The 18,123-nt window shown below is 38.4% G+C and overlaps 1 protein-coding gene across 1 annotated transcript in view; it reads right to left on the bottom strand.

Moving 5' to 3' along the window:
• Nucleotides 1–2,552: 2,552 nt before the first annotated feature.
• Nucleotides 2,553–18,123, bottom strand: part of Kcnmb4 (potassium calcium-activated channel subfamily M regulatory beta subunit 4) — a gene marked incomplete at its 5' end in the record, with an annotated part of 58,679 nt that continues 43,108 nt past the window's right edge. Inside the window, one exon of the mRNA XM_010617508.3 lies at nucleotides 2,553–3,297. Coding sequence (XP_010615810.1) covers nucleotides 3,129–3,297 — 169 coding nt within the window. The remainder of the gene's footprint in view (nucleotides 3,298–18,123) is intronic.

Genomic DNA, 18,123 nt, shown 5'->3' with positions numbered 1-18,123 from the left:
CTAAGGCTTGCTATGTGAGGAAGAAATAAACGTGTTTTACAGGAGTCATATTTTGGGGCCCTGTTATAGCTCAAAAAGAAAATGAAAATATTAAGACGTTTCTTTACCTTTTACTATCTTAAAATGTCCTCTCCTTGTTCTTTTGGGTTTTACCTTTAATGACAAGTATGCCAAGTGGTCTTAATTGTCAACTTCACTGGATGAGATTTCTACAGAGGTCACTGAATCATGAACGATTAATCCACTGATGTTCACAGCTGGATGTCCTGTTAGGAGGTGGGGCCAGCTGGACACAGGCCACTGGAGCTTTGCCTTTTGACAGTAATGTCTCTTGCCGGTTCTTCCCCTGTGCGCTGCTTCCTGGCTGCTAGGAAGTGAGCAGCTTGGCGTCCTCCTACCCTTCTGCCATGATGCTCCTGTCTTATAGTCAGTTGTCTGTGGACTAAGCCCTCTGAAACTGTAAGCAAATGTCAACCTCTCATTTGAGTAGCAGATATCAGGTATTTGTCCCAGCAATGGGAATGCTAGTAAATAAAGAGACTCAAATTTAACTGGCCATGGGCCAGGGATTTAGCTCAGTGGCACTGCACCTGCCTTGCAAGTGCAAGGTCCTGAGTTCTATCCCAGTACAAAAAAAAAAAAAAAAATTAACTGGCTATAAACAGATCAGACACTAAACTTAAATGTGACCTTATGCCTTCAGTGAGCTTTTCCTCTTTTCTAAAAATCAATCTACAGGAAGCAGGTGTATATACTCTACAGGGCTAAATGGAAGGAACTGGTTAATATAAATGAGTACCAAACTGACTAATGAAAACTAACACTGATATATGTCAACTTCTTTTCTCCAATATGGATAATGTCTATATACTACTAAATGAACTACTCTTTGTAACTGATTAATCATACATAATTGAATAAAGACAGAATGGATAAAGTGACTTCATCTCCCACCATGAGATGCAAAGATGATGATTTCCTTTGATTCCCAGTTTCCTGTTAGTTTGTGCTTCAAAATAGTTTGCTGTGTTGCTAAGACAACAAGGATCCAGCAACAGAAAACTGGGATTGAAGTCAAGGTAGTTAGCGGCCTCAAAGGATGTCACAATAATGTGTTCAAGGCCATTTTTCACAGGCCTATAACACTTGAAGTTAAAAAAAAAAAAAAAGGTGATTGTACTCATCCAACATTCTTCCAGAAGACCAGGACACCCTTGATAACCTGAAATACAGGTGTGTAGACTCAGTCAGAAAAATTACTCCATTAATACAGATGCTCTAAAGTCCAGTGGAAATAACAGAAGAATCTGTCCTTAAATTCTAGTTTTCCCTTATTCTAACAGGAGAACATCTGTAGAAGATAAGAAAAAAAATATTATGGTGTCAATTGTTCCTCTACTAAAAATGTACATCTCTCTAAACAAAGCTTGATTCCAGGTGGTAAATAAATATGGTAGGTTTGATATTCATTGAGGTCTCTGACTGATATTCAGAATTTGAGTTTATGAAGAGAAGCAAAGAATGTACTCCTCAGTGCACTTTTGACCAAGACACAAAAAGGCCAGTCACAGAAGGAATGTTGATTCATTGTCACGTTCCTCTAATAGCTGCTGTAATCTTCCTGTCATTAATATCCAAAACATCAAGGCAAGGACAAAGAAAAACAAAATGCTTCAATTAACTTTGAATTGTTCTCTGGACCTAAAGAAATGAGAATTGACAACAGCATTTAGCTATAAGCTGAAGAGTCTCCCTCACATAATATATATTTTCTTGCACCAAGATAAAAATCCATCAAAAATAACAAACAAACGAATAAAGGAGCCCTGTGCTCTCAGAGCTTGGAAGGCCTTCTTCAGAATCTTCTGCTCTAATGAAGGGATTTGGTGAACAATACTAGTGGGGCAAAGTCAGAAGGTGGCGAATGTTTTCCCTGTCCTTGAGGGAAAGAGAAAGGAGTGAGGGGAGACTGAGTTACCAATGCAGAATTCCTTTGCTCAAGCAGGCGTCAAAAGATACTCTTTAGAATCATATCACAGAGAAGTATCTGCACCTATGTTTATAGCAGCACAGTTTGTAATAGATAAAACTTGGAAACAGCCTATTTGCCCATCTGTTGGAAACTGGATAAAGAAGTTGTGGTTTTTCTATAAAATGGAATATTACTCAGCCATAAAGAACGACAAAATAGATTCATTCATAGGAAAATGGATACATATTGAAGATATACTCCTAAGTGAAATAAATAAGTCCCACATGTGTAAATACTGAATAGTTTCCCTGGTGTGAATAATCTGCAACAATGCATAAGATTCCAATAAGATTACTGACATTGAGAAATGGGAAGAAAGGAGCTAAAGGTGTAGGGAAGGTGGGATGGGTAGGGGAAGAGTAAAAAGGGAAAAGAAAAAAATGTGACATAATGAAAAGATGAAAATAAAGTGTTTGTAGATGGGGAGGGGAGGAGGGGGTGAAGGGAGGGCAGAGGTAAGGGGAAAAAATGAGAATCAAGACTTGTCATGTAGAGGTACAAGATCCCAACAATGAATGTAACTGTACTGTATCCCTAAAATGTACCAATAAACTCAATTAAAGCTGAAAAAAAAAAGATACTCTTTAATCATGGAAATTGAAGGTTATGCAGTAAGGTCAAAAGTTCTTCAGGAATTCTATTGTGAAGTAAAAGTGAAGTCTACAGAGTCCAATAAGAAACAGAAAATCCTTTTTTAAAAACCCTAGTGTTCTGAACATAAAAAAAAATAGAAAAGAACACAGATCACTCTATTTTAATATTTAAGTAGCATAAATCATAATGGCTTTTATACTACACTATACAATAATATACTGTTACTTTCCAAAGAAAATCAACTTCTTATAGGGCTTTTTGAAACAGTTACTCCATAGAGCTAAAGGCTTGACCCTTAGCCATCACTATGACACATGGAATATAAGCTCTGAAGTTCCAAGTCTTCCAGTTGTGCCTGTTTCTGCTGCCATTGAGGGAGGAGCCTCTCGGAGACCTGTCGTGGCCCATTCCATCTCCTGCGCCAGGAAATGCGGGCTCTGCAGGTGCGTGCGTGCCTACACAGGCAGCTTCTGTGCTTTGCTTCCCACAAGCCTGCTTCCCTTTAAGAGAACTTGCGCTTCTTCATGGCTTCTGCCTTCACCGCCAAGCTCTTGGCACAGATGGTCAGAACCACAATGAGAACACCCACCACAAATGTCACCAAGGGCCAGAGGAAGCAATGCAGGAGGACAATCTCATCGTGTGTGCGGTGTAGGAGCACGTCATCTGGTCTGCAAGACAGTGGAGAAAAAGAAAGAAAGTGTGGTCAACTGCCTTGGCATGGCACTGAAAACCCTTTGCAACCAGGAGCCATGCCTGTTTCCTAGCCCAAAGGGAATAATCATCTTTGAAAGTGAAGTCCTCATTCTGACTATAAATACTGTACTTTGTGGTTCAAATCCATTTCAAAAATTATGAGCTCTTGAATTAAGTAATTGGTGCAAATTTCTGCATCACCTATAATTTGCATGTTGCAATGTGTCAAAAGTGCAGCAATCACTTGTGCTATTACGTTCCCCCACTCTGAGTTGAATTTTCCCCATTCAGTTTTCTCACTTATCCTGTAATATTTATTGGTCAAAGGACTTGAATAGTCTGAAAATGATTGATGAATAGGCTTTCTCCAACAAACCTAACTTAGATTTCAGCACTTAAGTCAGACCCAGACAAACTTAATTCAGAAAAACATGTCAGTTAAAGCCACTGTTTGGATTAGTCAGAAAGACAGATGGAATAGCTTTTCAGTCAACTCAGTTTTGCTGTGTGAAATGCAGGTTTTTATTTAAAATGGGCAATTGTAGGGCTGGAGATTTAGTTCAGTGGTGCCAGCACCTGCCTGGCAAGCACATGGTCCTGAGTTCAATCCCTGGTTCTGCAAATAAATAAATAAATAAATAAAAATAAATAAATAAAATAGGCAATGGTTGAACTGAACGTATATTTATGTGCTCCTGAGTGTCAGGATTAGCCATCACTGAACCAATGACCACACCCTCTATTTTGTGGTACTGGGTACTGAACCCAAGGCCTTGCACACAGTAGGCAAGCACTCTACCAATGATACATACCCCCAGCTTTGATCGCTTTATCTGGATAAATCTTGAAATGTCTTGGCAGTATATTTGTCTTATCAATATGGGGGCTGTTTTTTAAGTCCTGTACTGGTATCCTTGATAGGAAGTAAAAATGAGATATGCTCCACAAGCCATAGTTTCTCATCTCTAGCACTAGAGGGATCCTGGGAGTTGAGCTTTTATATAAAAGGTTTATATTTTACCCGATATTTTTGTTTCATCTGCAGTAAGTTTTGTTCAGTTACATTAGAGTGGCTGTGCTTCCTCCAGAAAAAGAAAAAAATCGTGCAGAATAATTTGTCCAGTTCCCCTCAAGAACATCAAAGGCTTCAGAGTACAGGGACAGAGCATTTAACAGAGAACTGCATTGCTGGGGAGCACTTATTAGTCACAGTTGTCATAATTCAGAAGCCATTTTCTCAGAGGAATGAAAAAGGCCACTGGGTATTTCTTCTTTACCTGTAGCGAAGCTTTCACATGGCATTAACAAAAACAGTTATACAATAAATTACCTTATCCTTGCACTGTTTTTCTTTGTTGCGTAACTTCAAATTTTGTACATACAGTTAGATTTTAATGATTTTATTTCCCAGTATTTCAATTATAATTTATATTAAATGAATGTCAAGTCATTGTAACAGTTAAAGCTAATATTATGCCAGTTTGCAGAAATTACTCGTTTCTGAATCCTATGGCAACATATTCTTCAAAGCTTGGGTTATCATTAACTTGTGTACACATATTAATGTCCATATTCTTTTCCCCACAAGGTCCAATAGGGCTGTGATTTTGTTATTTCCTGTTATTCTACACATACAAGTGTTTTTAGTTGTGCTATATGGTTGCCTTGATGTCTTGAACTGATTAAAAATGTTTACCTTTCATGGTCATTTTGACTTTGGGGAAAAGCCAGAGGTCACATGGTATCAAAGCAGGTGAATAAAGTGGTGGATAAGAACTCACCATAACGTACTTATGAGCTGACTTTTTCATTAGATTGAACTTGGCAGCAGTGTTCACTGTATTTTGATCTTATCTCATAAAGACATAAAAGAGAACTTCCAAAACTACTTCAGAAAGTGGTATAAATAACAGGGCAAGTGTGTTCAAAACAAGGGGAAGTATCCTGAGGGTTAGTGGCAATGTGTCTTTTACTATAGCTCATTTTTTTCAACTTAATTGAATTGTTTTTCATTTTGTTTGTTTGCTTTTTTTTGGTTTTTTGAGACAGGGTCTCACTATGTAGTTGAGATTGATCTGGAACTCATTATGTAGCCCTGGCTGGTCTTGAACTCACAGAGATCCTTCTGCCTCAGCCTCCCAAGTGCTGGGATTACAGGTTGTAAAACCACACCCAGTTTCACTATATTTTTTGATTACCTCTTTTAGCTATTGCTAAGTAACTGCTTGCTACTGATAATCCTGCCCCTTTTGCAGTGTTATTGTCCATATATACTATAAAGACACAGTATGATTGGGATCTGAAAAGTAGAGGCCAAGGTACAAAAACAAACAGGGCACAGGACAGTCAAAGATACAGTTTTAGCCTTTGAAATCCCCTTTCCTAGCACTGCCATGATTCTTTTCTCAGCTCCAGGTAAGCACAGCTGTCAGTGATGACAGCTCAGTGTGCAAGGGTAAAAGCTGTCTCCTAGAATAATCTTTCTTTCTGAGAAAGACTGTTCTATTCCTCTAGAATCTACTGGTACAAAGATGAGCTCTAGATTCATCAAAAGGTATGTGGATGAGGAGGTGAAGAAAAGTGAATGTACTTAAAACCACTTGCTATGCTTTGGACCTGAAATTTCCCTCAAAAGCTCATTTAGTGAAGGCTTGGTCCTCAATGCAGCAACGTTCAGCGGCAGGGCCTTTGGGAGGTGAGAAGATCATCAGGACTCTAATATCATCATAGGATTAACCCAGTGATGGACATAATTTAATGGAGTGCTAGAAAATGATAGAAATTTTAAGAGGTGGGGCCTAACTGGAGGGAGTAGGGCATCATGGGTATGCCTTTGAAGGGTCTATTTTGTCCCAGGACACTTCCTCTGTTTCTCGGTCTCTCTTCTGGCTTTCCAGCCACCAGGAAACAAGCAGCTTGGATTCATACCACACACTCCCTGCTATAATGTTCTGCTCATCACAAGCCCATGGCAGCAAGACTCAGGGACCACAGACTGAAATTTCTGAAACCACGAACGAAAACAACCTTTTCTCATTTAAGTATGCTGCTCTCAGGTATTCTGTTATTGCAATGGAAATGTGACTAACACATCACTAAACTGTATACTTTTAAATGGTTAAAATATCTTAAAAAAGGAAAAGAAAAGAGGGAGAGGAGAGAGTGGAGGACTTGAGTTTTTAACACTATTTTAGTAAATGTGCACATAATTTCCATAAGTAATGTGTTTTTTGTAGCTAATGTTTTTAGTAAACTGCTTCAAGGTGAATCCTCTTTAGTATTCCTTCACTAGTCATTACAACTGATGTTCAATCTTTCATCACAATAATGTACAACTGAGCCAGAAAAATAGCCTAGAGAGGGTAGCTGGAACCACTATACCTATTTTCTCAAATAGTCTTTAGAACATGTACTGAAAACAAACGTGAGTAAAAAAATGGTGTGGGGGGGTAATAACTGGAAAATGCTAGTTGGAGAAATTTACTTTGCTCAGAAATTTCTTGGATTTCCACATCCTCTACAAACCTTGGGGCAATACTTTTTTATTTCAAATGACAAAATAGGGCCAGGGATGTAGCTCAGTGGCCTGACAAGTGCAAGGTACTGAGTGATCCACAGTATGGGGGGGAGGGGACAATACCATCCACTTTCAGTGAGCCATAATGAATTTGTAAGTGCTTCAAAAACCATTTTTGAGGTAGAAATATTAAGTATAAATTATACACATACTTCTTTACAAATAATTCATGTCTGTTTCCATTTCATGAAATGCTAAGGTGCCCCCATCTTATTCCTCTGAATAACAATGCTTAAGTTCATCACTTGATTTGTTATATGATTTACTGAGATTCCTTTAAGTTGCTCTCTGTACTAAATTTGGCTTATCAAAACAGATTACAGTGCCTTAGACGAAGGCAGTCCCTTGCCTCAGTTTCCTCTAATTTTATCAGGTAGGCAGACAGCTTTCAGATTGGCTAGCCAAAAAATTACTATAAGAGTTTGGACTTAGAATTCAGTTGCAATAATTATACAGCAGCTACTGAAGAGAAACATTTAAAAATGTACATGCAAAAAAAAGATGATTATAGAGGGTTCTTTTGGAGCACACAGAAATTCTGGCGCAAAGCACTTTTAAATCCTAGGTGAGAGAGGTACAAATATAAAAGAAGAGAAAGTGCCATACATAATCTCAAAAAAATTTCCAAAGGATTGGCACTATCCTGCGTCTGTCAAAGTATATGGTGACAGTTATGATAGTATTTTTCTTATTTGTTTTCTGAGGTTTACCTTTGATTTACTATATGTGTTAGTTGCTTTCCTCTCATTGCTGGGACAAAATACTCAGCATCCAAAGTTAGAGGGAAGGGGGTTTATTTGACTTACACTTCATAGAGGTTTCATCCATAGTCAGCTGACTCTGAGGCTGAGATGACAAACAAGCATCTCAAAGGAGAAACAACAAGGTGCATACAAGGCAGCAAAGGTAACCAGCATCTTTGTGCCCCTTTTGTCTTATGCAGATTAACAGGATTATGGCAGTGCTAATCACTTACATGTAGTGGTTTAGTAATCACACGTCCTTAACCCCAGCATCACACATTCCAGATTAAACTACATCTGAAAAAGAAAGTCCTACTGCATTGGCATGAGTAATTAGGGGGACACTGAAATACAAACCATAATGCTATACTAGAATCCAGAGTTGTAGGATCCAGAAATCTACATTAAAACAAAAACAAAAACAAAAACAAAAAACCTCTGGATGAGTCTGTCTGCAAAGAAGAATTGTCTAGTTGTAATAGTTTTTTAAAATGTAGTAATATGAAGATATTTAGCTAGTTATATCCCAAACTGCCTGACACTAATGTCCAGATAATTTTCATGATCTCCACATACTGTAATGCCAAATGCCAAATTTGTACTGTATAAAGGAAATCTGGGGCCAGGGATTGAGCTCAGTGGTTCTGCCACCTGCTTTGTAAGAACAAAGTCCCAAGTTCAATCCCTGGTATAAAAAAAAAAAAAAAAAAAAGGAAATCTGGGGTAAGACATTAGGGTTAGAAGGGAAGAGACAGGTACAGGCTAGGGGATGAACATATAGACTATGTGCTAAACTGGTCCATAGGAGGCCCCCTGTTCTAGATGGCAGAAAGATTCACTGGCTAGAAGTGGTACTAGTCATTTGAGATAAAGAGACAAAGATTTGGTATATATCACCTTCATTTGACTTTGTTTCACCAAATAGGAGGCCTTCCATTCTACAATGTGCATTATGTTGATTAGGGAGAGAAAATGGTGATCTTTCTTATTTCTTTAATAGGAGGGGAGATTCCTTAAACCTAGTTTATATAAAAATCTGAACTGCATTATAATTTACTAGTATTGGACGATGGAAACTATACCAACCAAGAGACAAGATGATGCAATTCAAAATGCTTTCTCCATGAGATCCTAAAGGAAACCGAGACCTTTCTAGATTTGTTATCACAAGTACTTCCCATTGCTCTCAGCAGATAATTTTTCTTTTCACGTCGGCAGCTACAAAGTTAAGATTTGGCCTACCTCAACACAATGATATAACTTCCTTATGCCAACCACACTCCTATTCCCTTGCCTTTTTTTCTTACACATTTTGAAATTTATCCTCTAAATCCTCTCAATTCGTGTGTGTGCACGTGTAAGTATATAATGCTAGGGACTGATGCTAAGCATGTGTTCTACCACTGGGCTGCATACCTACCTCCAGTCCTCTCAGTCTTTAGGAAACTCATTCAACCTTTCTTAAAATAGACATATACATATACAAGCATCGCAGGGTGTGGTGATGCACACCTGTAATCCCAGCACTCGGGAGGCTGAGGCAGGAGGATCACTTTGAGTTTGAGACCAGCCTGGGCTACACAGTGAGTTCCAGGTCAGTCTCAACTAAGTAGTGAGACCCTGCACAAAAAACAAACAAACAAAAAAGCATATACAAGCATCAATCAACTCCTTGCATTTACATATCAAGTATATTTACATATCAGGTATATTGTAAAGCATGAAAGGAAACTTTTCAGTTGTAAATTTTTATTGATATTTTTATGAAAAAGAAAGCACTACTACATCATTACAGGAATTTGCACATATGCATTTTGATAAAATCTTCAAAGTCTAAAAGTGCTTCATCATTACTTCAATCAAAATAATTCCACAGGCATAACTTCACTCCCATATGCCAGGCCTCTGTCATAGCAGCAGAGCCAAGAGATACCAAAATTGTGATCGTTTCATTGTCCAGGCCTTTTGAACAGTGCTATCTAGGCCTGCTTTAAGTCTTAATTATTTATAACATGACCTATTTCTAAAAAAGAATCTGAAATAGATAACAAATATGTCAACACAGTAAAATCCTTAGTCTGACTGCAAAGAGCAAGTGCAATGTAATTAGATTGGAGGAAAAAATAAAAGCTCCAGGCTAAGAAAAGTTACTAAAGTCAGCCCAAATGAAATGTACCTCTGAATCTCCCAAGCACCCCAAAGGGGGAAAAACCAGTTACCCAACTGCCATTGTTACAAGCAAAGGAAACACAATAGTCTGTCAGAATAAACCTTTGGCTGTCACTAAACTAGAAGAAAAATTTTGTGTGCACTTTCACAAAAAGTAATGTGTGAAACATATTTAAAAGGCCCTGAATAGCAGGTTTACAAAGCTGACTAACAATAAAATCATTGAGGAGTTTTTGCAATACTCATTTCAAGACTTCAGATCTAGTGCATCAGATAAAGATTTCAAAGAGCTTTCCAGGCAATGCTGACAGCTGTTCACATCTGTGAACAATTACAAATTTAATCAATGCTTTTCACTTTTTGGGGGTGTGTGTCAGGGATCGAACTCAGGACCTTGCACTTGCAAGGCAGGTGGCAGAACCACTGAGCTAAATCCCTGGCTCAACCAATGCTTTCAAACATCAAATATATCATCCTAGTTTTGGGCACAGTTTAAGACTCCAGCCTCTGAGAAGCTTGAAGCACAAGTACTCTGTGCCTTGTGTCAGGTTGGATTCCTCATATGGAGGGGACAAAATGAAATTTTACGATGAAAATCAAAAACTCTGATAGGTGTTCTTCCCCAGGTACATTCATCTGCTTGGAATTGGGTTTCAGATAGCCTCAGAACATTTTCCACATAAGTCTCAAATATATAAACAAATATTTAAATGAAATGCCACTAGTGACTGTGACATATTTTCAGACAGAAATTACCAGTCATTGATATCTAACTGAGAAATCCTTGAGGTGGGTTGTGTATTAATCAGCTTGCCATCATTAAAACAAAATGCCTGAGACAATTAACTTTTAAAGAGAAAAGGTTTATTTTGGCTCACAATTTTAGGGGTTCAAGTTCCAGTTGGTTGGTGCCATTAATGTGGGACTACAGTGATACACTGCAGGAGTGTATGACAGAATAAAGCTGCTCAGCTCATCACCAGGAAGCAAAAGAGACAGAAGAAAGACCCAGATCACACCATACCCGCCAAGGGCATGCCTTCAACGACCTAAAGTCCTCCATTAGGCCTTATCTCTCAAAACACCACTATCTCCCAGTAATGACATCCTGGGATACAAGTAACACAAAGGTCTTTGGGGACATTCAAGACCTAAAATATAGTAGGGTATTATAAAATGTTGTGGGTTTTAGCAAGGCTACATACTATGGGCTTTTAAGAAAGATAATAAATTAAAACACACCCCATAAAATACCTGATTTGATCTGTTCATTAATGACTGTTAAAATATTTCAAAAGCTTATTTTATACTAAAAGATGTTAAGGTGTTATAACTCAGTGATAGAGAATGTGCTTAGCATATGCAAGAAGTTTGCCAATTCAACACCAAAAAGAAAAGTTTAATTGTTTGGGCATAACTGAGTTGCCTTGCTGAGAGTAAGTAGCCAAATGTTTAGTTGCTCTTGGAAGCAATCATAAGACCTTGCCAAGAGAAGAGACAAGCGTGCTTGCCTTCCTAAATTACCATGGGAAAGCACTGGAACAGCTGATTAATAGGAATGGGAATACAGGAAGCAGAATGTAAAGATCTTTTGCAGTATTTCTTATGTTGAGCTGCTTTACTGTAGGGACCTACTTGGACCCCTGGAGTGATACAAAAAATTAAAGCTGAAGACATGTGAGATTCAGCATATACTAAAAGAGGCCAACTAGGAGTTTCCTTCAACTGAGTAGCAACAGCAAATTCTGAGATGTGAGGCCATTATAGATTTCCTCCCTGGAGCAGTTCCACCCATGGCCCAGAAGAAGAGAGGAAGACCAGTGATGATTGCAAAGACAAACATTATCATACATGCATCCTCCTAAAAATCCTAAAGAAACCCATTTGTCCATCCCGCTGAAGCCTTTTCTTCCTCCTCCCTGGCCTCTACTAAATTAAATATGTAACCTTTGAATCTATCACTTCTCATTTCTTTTCCCCAAAGCTCCAGTGCACATAAAAATATAGTACCCCCAAATTTATGCCTTTTCTCCTGTTAATTTATCTCTTGTTAGTTTAATTCACAATCCTCAGGCACTAAACCAGCAAGAGTAGAGATCAAAGTTTTTTGTTTGTTTGTTTGTTTGTTTGTTTTGGAACAGGGGATCGAACTCAGGACCTAGCGTTTATGAGGCAGGTGGTGGCACCACTGAGCTAAATCCCTGGCCCGAGATCAAAGTTTTTTCCTCCCCTATAGCATTATTTTTGCTCATGTGGATCTGGCAATGATTTTGTGTTAAAGCTTTTAAAAGCTTTGGAGGTGATCATATTAACTTCATGACCAGGTGTAGTGGCACATGCCTATAATTCCAACACTCTGAAGGCAGAGGCAGGAGGGTCAACGTGAGTTCAAGGCTACCCCAGACTATGTAGTGAGTTCAAGGCCAGCCTGAATTACATAGTGAGACCCTGTCGCAAAGAAACAAAAACAAAATAACCCCAAAAATGTTGATGACTTTGCTCCATCGAAGGTTCCTACCTAAGAACGAAATTCTGACTATAGATCTATAAATGCTATTCATATCCTTGCTTTTTCCTTAACTGTCTTCTCCAAGCAGATTAAGTTACAATAGTAATGTGCCATTGCACAAAAGGTGCTCCTCAGAGTTATCTGCTCTTTGTCAAGGAATTTAAATAAACTTTAAACGTATAGTATCAAGAGACAAAAAACTGCATTCAGTTTTGCAGGCTATGCAGCAAACTGGCACGTGTGTTATTCTGGAGAAACAGGAAGTTGACTTAATTATAAGGAGGAAATACAGTTAAGGTCATTCTGATGGAGAGAGCTAAATAGCCTTGCAAGTTCAAGACAGGGTTTCAGAACATAATAGGTTAAGACAAACATGGGTTTGAATATGGGCTTTGCAACTTGTTAGCTAAATGACCTTGAGAAAAACTCTTAGGCTCTCCAACTCTTAATTTTCCTATCTGCAAAAGGGGGATAATACTACCTACCTTATTTCTGAAGAGGAAATGACATAATGTATGTGAAGTACTTAGCCCAGATGTCTTCCTAATCTTAGATATGGAATGAAAATATCATTATAAATTAAAAAATGATTTGGGCAGTATCTTTCCCAAATATCTCCTTCAACTGAATACTGTAAAGAGGCAGTCACAGGAAATTCCTTTGATCAAATGAAAACATCTTAAATGTAGATGTCTTTGTGTCACCTCAGCTTCCTGCGTTCCTAAAGTCAGCATGTGAGTCCTGCACAGGCAGGCTTAAAGGAAGCAGTTAATACAAAAAATAGGTCTGACAAGCAAATAATTATTTTCAGTTCGAATTATATGCATCTCAGGCAGAGATAAGCAAGAACAAATTTAAAAATTCAGTGACACTATGTGCTTGTTTAGGAATACAAAAGACGTTACAATCCTAAACTTACCCTAAAAACAAACAATCCCTCCATCCATCCATCCATCCATCTATACATATTAGTCTCTTTGGAGGTTGAATTAAGGGCCTTGCACATGCTAGGCAAGAGCTATACCACTGAGTTATACCTGCAGCCCTTTTTACATTTTATTTTGAGGCAGGGTCTTATTAAACTGCCCAGGGTAGCCCCAAGTTTGTGATCACCCTGCCTCAGCCTTGTGAGGAGCTTGGATTGTAGGTGTGCTCCTGCATGAACCATCACTGAAGAGAATTAGATTATTATGGTGGTGGTGCTTGGCAAATATTTCCCTATTGATTAAGGTTAGAGGCATGCTTTAGTGGTAAAGCACTTAGCTACTGTGTGAGAGACTCTGGGTTTCATCACCAGCAAAGCAAATAATAACAACTAATAAGATACCACTGATTAAGATGATTGCCCTCCACCCCAGATGCAGCCCTGACAAGTAATTGTGTCAACCAGATCTTTGGAGAAAGTCCTGGGGAAATTACTGTGGCTGTTTCCCCAGAACAATACACTTTGTAAAATTTTTTACACATACTATGTGGTAATTTTTTTTTTTTTTTTTTTGTACTGGGGATTGAACTCAGGACCTTGCATTTGTGAGGAAGGCATGGTACCACTGAGCTATATCCCTGGCCGTGTGGGGTAATTTTTTAATGTATCTGTCCGTTGACCCTACCAGATTCTTAAAATCATGAGATCAGAGATCTTTAAGACCGTTTCTGAATTCTCCCAGTGGGGGTGAGGGAGCGGGTAATTGTCAAGACTTACAAATCAGAAGGATCATTAAGAATATGTTTTAGGCCGGGCATGGTGGCACATGCCTGTAATCCCAGCACTCAGGAGGCTGAGGCAGGAGGATCACTGTGAGTTTGAAACCAGCCTGGACTACATAGTGAGTTCCAGGTCAGTCTTAACTACATAGTGAGACCCTGTCTCAAAAAACAAAAACAAACAAACCAAATAAAAAAAAAAAAAGAAGAGTATTCCTGATTTTCAGGATAATTCAGTCTGTGGTTTCTCTGAGTTACCAAGTAAGTTATTTATTTTACAGAAGATTGTGTTTTTTTTCTTTGCCAAAGTGTTTATCAGTTTTAAACAGAAATGAAACAGAAAAAAGAAGATATCTACATTGTTCTATTTGAGACAGATTATTCTTATCACAGTTCTTCTGTATCCACTTTGCAGTTACAGATTTGAAATAGAAATCTGATATTTTAAATCCATGTGGGAAAGATGGATTATTTAATACATTGTGTTTGGGTAATACTGGTCATCTGGAGAAAAAAAAAACCCAAAACATTGATTTCCATCTTCCTCTCCACCCCCCTTCATACACACAAATTCCAGATGGGTCTGAATTTTAACTGTATAATGACACAGGACATCAAGTAATCAGCTTACTGACTAGGACAAAACAGTAGGGCCCCTTATTTACTTTGTGAAGCCAAATATCCAAATGGAAAAAGAAGTTCTTACAGGAAAGACTGTACATTCTGAAAGGATCAATCACTGACCAAGAGCTGTATGTTGCCTTGCTTTCTAAATGTCAAAAAGAGGAGAAAGTCTCCTCTTTGCAATCAAGTAAGATGATAACCAAGGCTCAAAGGGAGGCATGTTCTAGGTTTATCCTAACCGTGATTCAAAAGCCCAGTAATTAAACCTGTTTGTTTCACATGAAGAAAGTCAACAAATACACCAGCAGAGTGACAGCACATGTAGAAAAAGATGCTTTTGCAAGATCACTTTAACAGCCACATTTTGTATCATTTCCCTACACTGAATCATGTTCTCAACCCTCGCTTTCGGCAGAGGACACAGAAAACGAGCAGGAGATATAATCACAGATCACACACTTGCAACGTGGGTGTGAGAAACCGTTTCCAGGGAGAAAATGACAAACATACTGATGTACCCAAAATATGCACATGAGCAGGGATTGCATTGGGTGCTTGGAAGGCTGGCAAGAGCTTAAGAATTTTGGTTCTCAAGGAAATGAGGTTGGTAAGGAATCCCCTCAAATCACTGCATATTCTTACCATCTGAACAACGCTGGGCATATTGTGTACAGTTGAAGCACGGCATTTAAAAGGAGGTCAAGAAACATTTTCTTTGCCACAATTTTTGATACAAAATCAAGATGACAAAGGCTTCTTAAGTAAAACTCAAGTGGGAGCACAGCAAAGTGGGTTCCTGGCTCAAATGTCCCCACAAACACCATGGGGCCAGTGGGAATTCCCAACTCCACAGAGTCTGGATTTTTTTCCCAGGGGTTCCCCTACCTAGAAGCATCAAGCTTGGAAAATGTTAGTAAAACAGAAAAAGGGAGGGAGGGAGGGAGTGAAAATCCACATCACCCAGTTTCAGTTAAATAAATGGTGTGGTGGGGGGCAGGATCTTAGACTTCAAGGGGATTTCTTCAAATGCCACATAAATTTACCTGAAATTGTAAATGCCAAAGATGTATTTGCATAAGCAATCATGTATATTTACTAGTGTTTTTACAGATTGTACCAACTATTTTTGGATAATTTCCAAGAGCAAGTGGTCATATTTACTATTCTCTTTGTCATTACTGCTTTCCTCCTGTTCAGTTAAAAAATATTTCTAGCTCAGTCAGTTTCACTATATGCATGCCCACTGTTCCTATTCCTTCAACTCAGCTGCCTTGATTCGGGTGTCTGACTCTCCTGCAGGGGCCTCTGGATGTTGCTCATCTGATAATGTCACTGTTCAGCCCTAGCACGCAAGGAAAGGCTGCGAGCACCAGCTGAATCAATACCAATAGAGCTCAGGCAGGTAAGCGCATGCTGGTTTCTTTCCCAAAACTCTGAAAAAGGTCCTGTAACTTATTCCAAAGTAACTTATTCTATAATTTACTTTCAGTAAATCACCATAAGTGTCTGATTAGGTTAAATCCAATTCAATGAAGAAACAGTCAGTTGCCACAATTTCTTTTCTTTTATGTATACCTCTTACATCAGTGTTACACTATTATTTTGGCAGTCCTGGAGAGATGATGTGAAAAATGTGTGCTGGGCAGGGGAAAAGTCATTTGAAAAAGTCAAATATCTTTTTATTATAAAAGCTCAAAGGAAAGGTTATTTCTTATTATAACACAGACATTCTAGAAGGGTCCTAGTGGTTAAAAAGCCTATTTCATTACAATGTATTGAGCCCCAGTTATTTTTTAATCAAATAATTGCATGGTATGATATACTTTGCTACTACATGTAGGAAGATAGAAACAGGCTAGTATTTCTATCAAGGCTAGCAATGAATCATTCATTCTAACCCCTAAATTTCATAGTAATGAACACACGAATAATAACTTTATATTCCCTTTTGTTGTAGTCTGTTAATTATGTCTCTTAGTTAAAATGGTTTAAACAGATACTGAAATACTTCTGAATAGTCAAATTAGCTAAATTTATTTTGAAGCTCTTTCCCTTGTTTATAAATGTTTGAAGAAAAAGTGCTATGAAGAAATATGCATAACAATTAAAGTTGTGACTTACAGTTGAATAATAGAATTGTAAAGTTAGAATAATTAAAAAGATCCTAACATTAAAGAAAATTGGTGGAAATAACCATCAGATTGGTGGACTGAATATGGTAGAGTTTGAAAAGTCACTAAAAATGATAGGCAAGGGTATGCCTAGGGGAATTATTGTTTTCTTTTCCCATGAGTTTAGCATTAATACCCCAGACAGAAGCTATATCCAGGATATTGCGATGATAAAGACAAGGAGTTAGGATATATGTATATGGTCCAGGACAGACATGCACAGGAAATAAACTCGCTATAAGCTTCTGAGATTTTCAAGTTATTAGGATGCTGCAATTTCACTAAGTAACACCCATCATGGTTGAAACTAATCTCTTAATTGAAACCACAAAAACAGTTTTCAGATGCATATGTGGGCATTTTAAAAGAATTTCTCGGTACTCTGTTCTCATCCATTCAGCCCTTCAACATTTGCAGAACATCTAGGATATAGCACGCTATCACTTCCTACTCAGCAGTCAGATGAGGGTAAGGACACTCTCTTCCCCAGTCTTTACTTCTGCCACTCAGCATGACACCGCCACATGCTCCAGATGTTCTGTGAATGCCTACTGGTTGCTTATGGTTCAAATGCATTTCAAAATTCAATGGGCATTGCACACTACAGAGGTAATGAGGAGCAAGAGTACTTAAATTTGCCTGGTAGGATAAAAATAAAGTTATCTTGTGAGTATATGTGAAAGAACAGGAGTATAGAGTTTGCAAAGAATGTATTGGTAGAAGACGTGCACATACAAAGGCACAAGAGCTTTGGCCTGGAATATCATATTATTTTGCAACCAATGATACACTTCAACATGGTCATAGTAGCAACCTCACTGATTAGACTTAATAGAGCTCCTTATGTTACCCTATTCCAATGCAGATGGGAATCCTGGCTGATGGTAGCAGCACTGCAGCAAAGGTGCCAAGAATATGATCTCTGGAGGCTGAGCAAAGAGGCTTGAAGTTGATCTCAAAGAAAAGAGCAGAATACTAAAATCTAGAGGTTGGGAGGGGCGGGACATGAAGGGAAGTCAGAAAACAGGCACCAAAACATGGAGAAGAATAAACTAGTATTCTATGGCATAGCAGGATGACTATATTTAACATCAAGCTATTATATATTTATATTTTATGAAGAATTTGAAGATAAGGAATTTGTCTTCAATTCAAAGTTTAGACAAAGAAAGGATAAGCTGGGCATGGTGATGCACGCCTGTAATCCCAGCACTCAGGAGGCTGAGGCAGGAGGATCGCTGTGAGTTCAAAACCAGCCTGGGCTACATAGTGAGTTCCACGTCAGTCTCAACTACATAGCGAGA

This window comes from Fukomys damarensis, unplaced genomic scaffold (assembly GCF_012274545.1).
Source record: "Fukomys damarensis isolate Sample0158 unplaced genomic scaffold, DMR_v1.0_HiC HiC_scaffold_15, whole genome shotgun sequence".
NCBI classification, from domain to species: domain Eukaryota; kingdom Metazoa; phylum Chordata; class Mammalia; order Rodentia; family Bathyergidae; genus Fukomys; species Fukomys damarensis.
The sequence above is the reverse complement of the archived record's forward strand: the minus strand, read 5'-3'. Positions and strand labels throughout refer to the sequence as shown.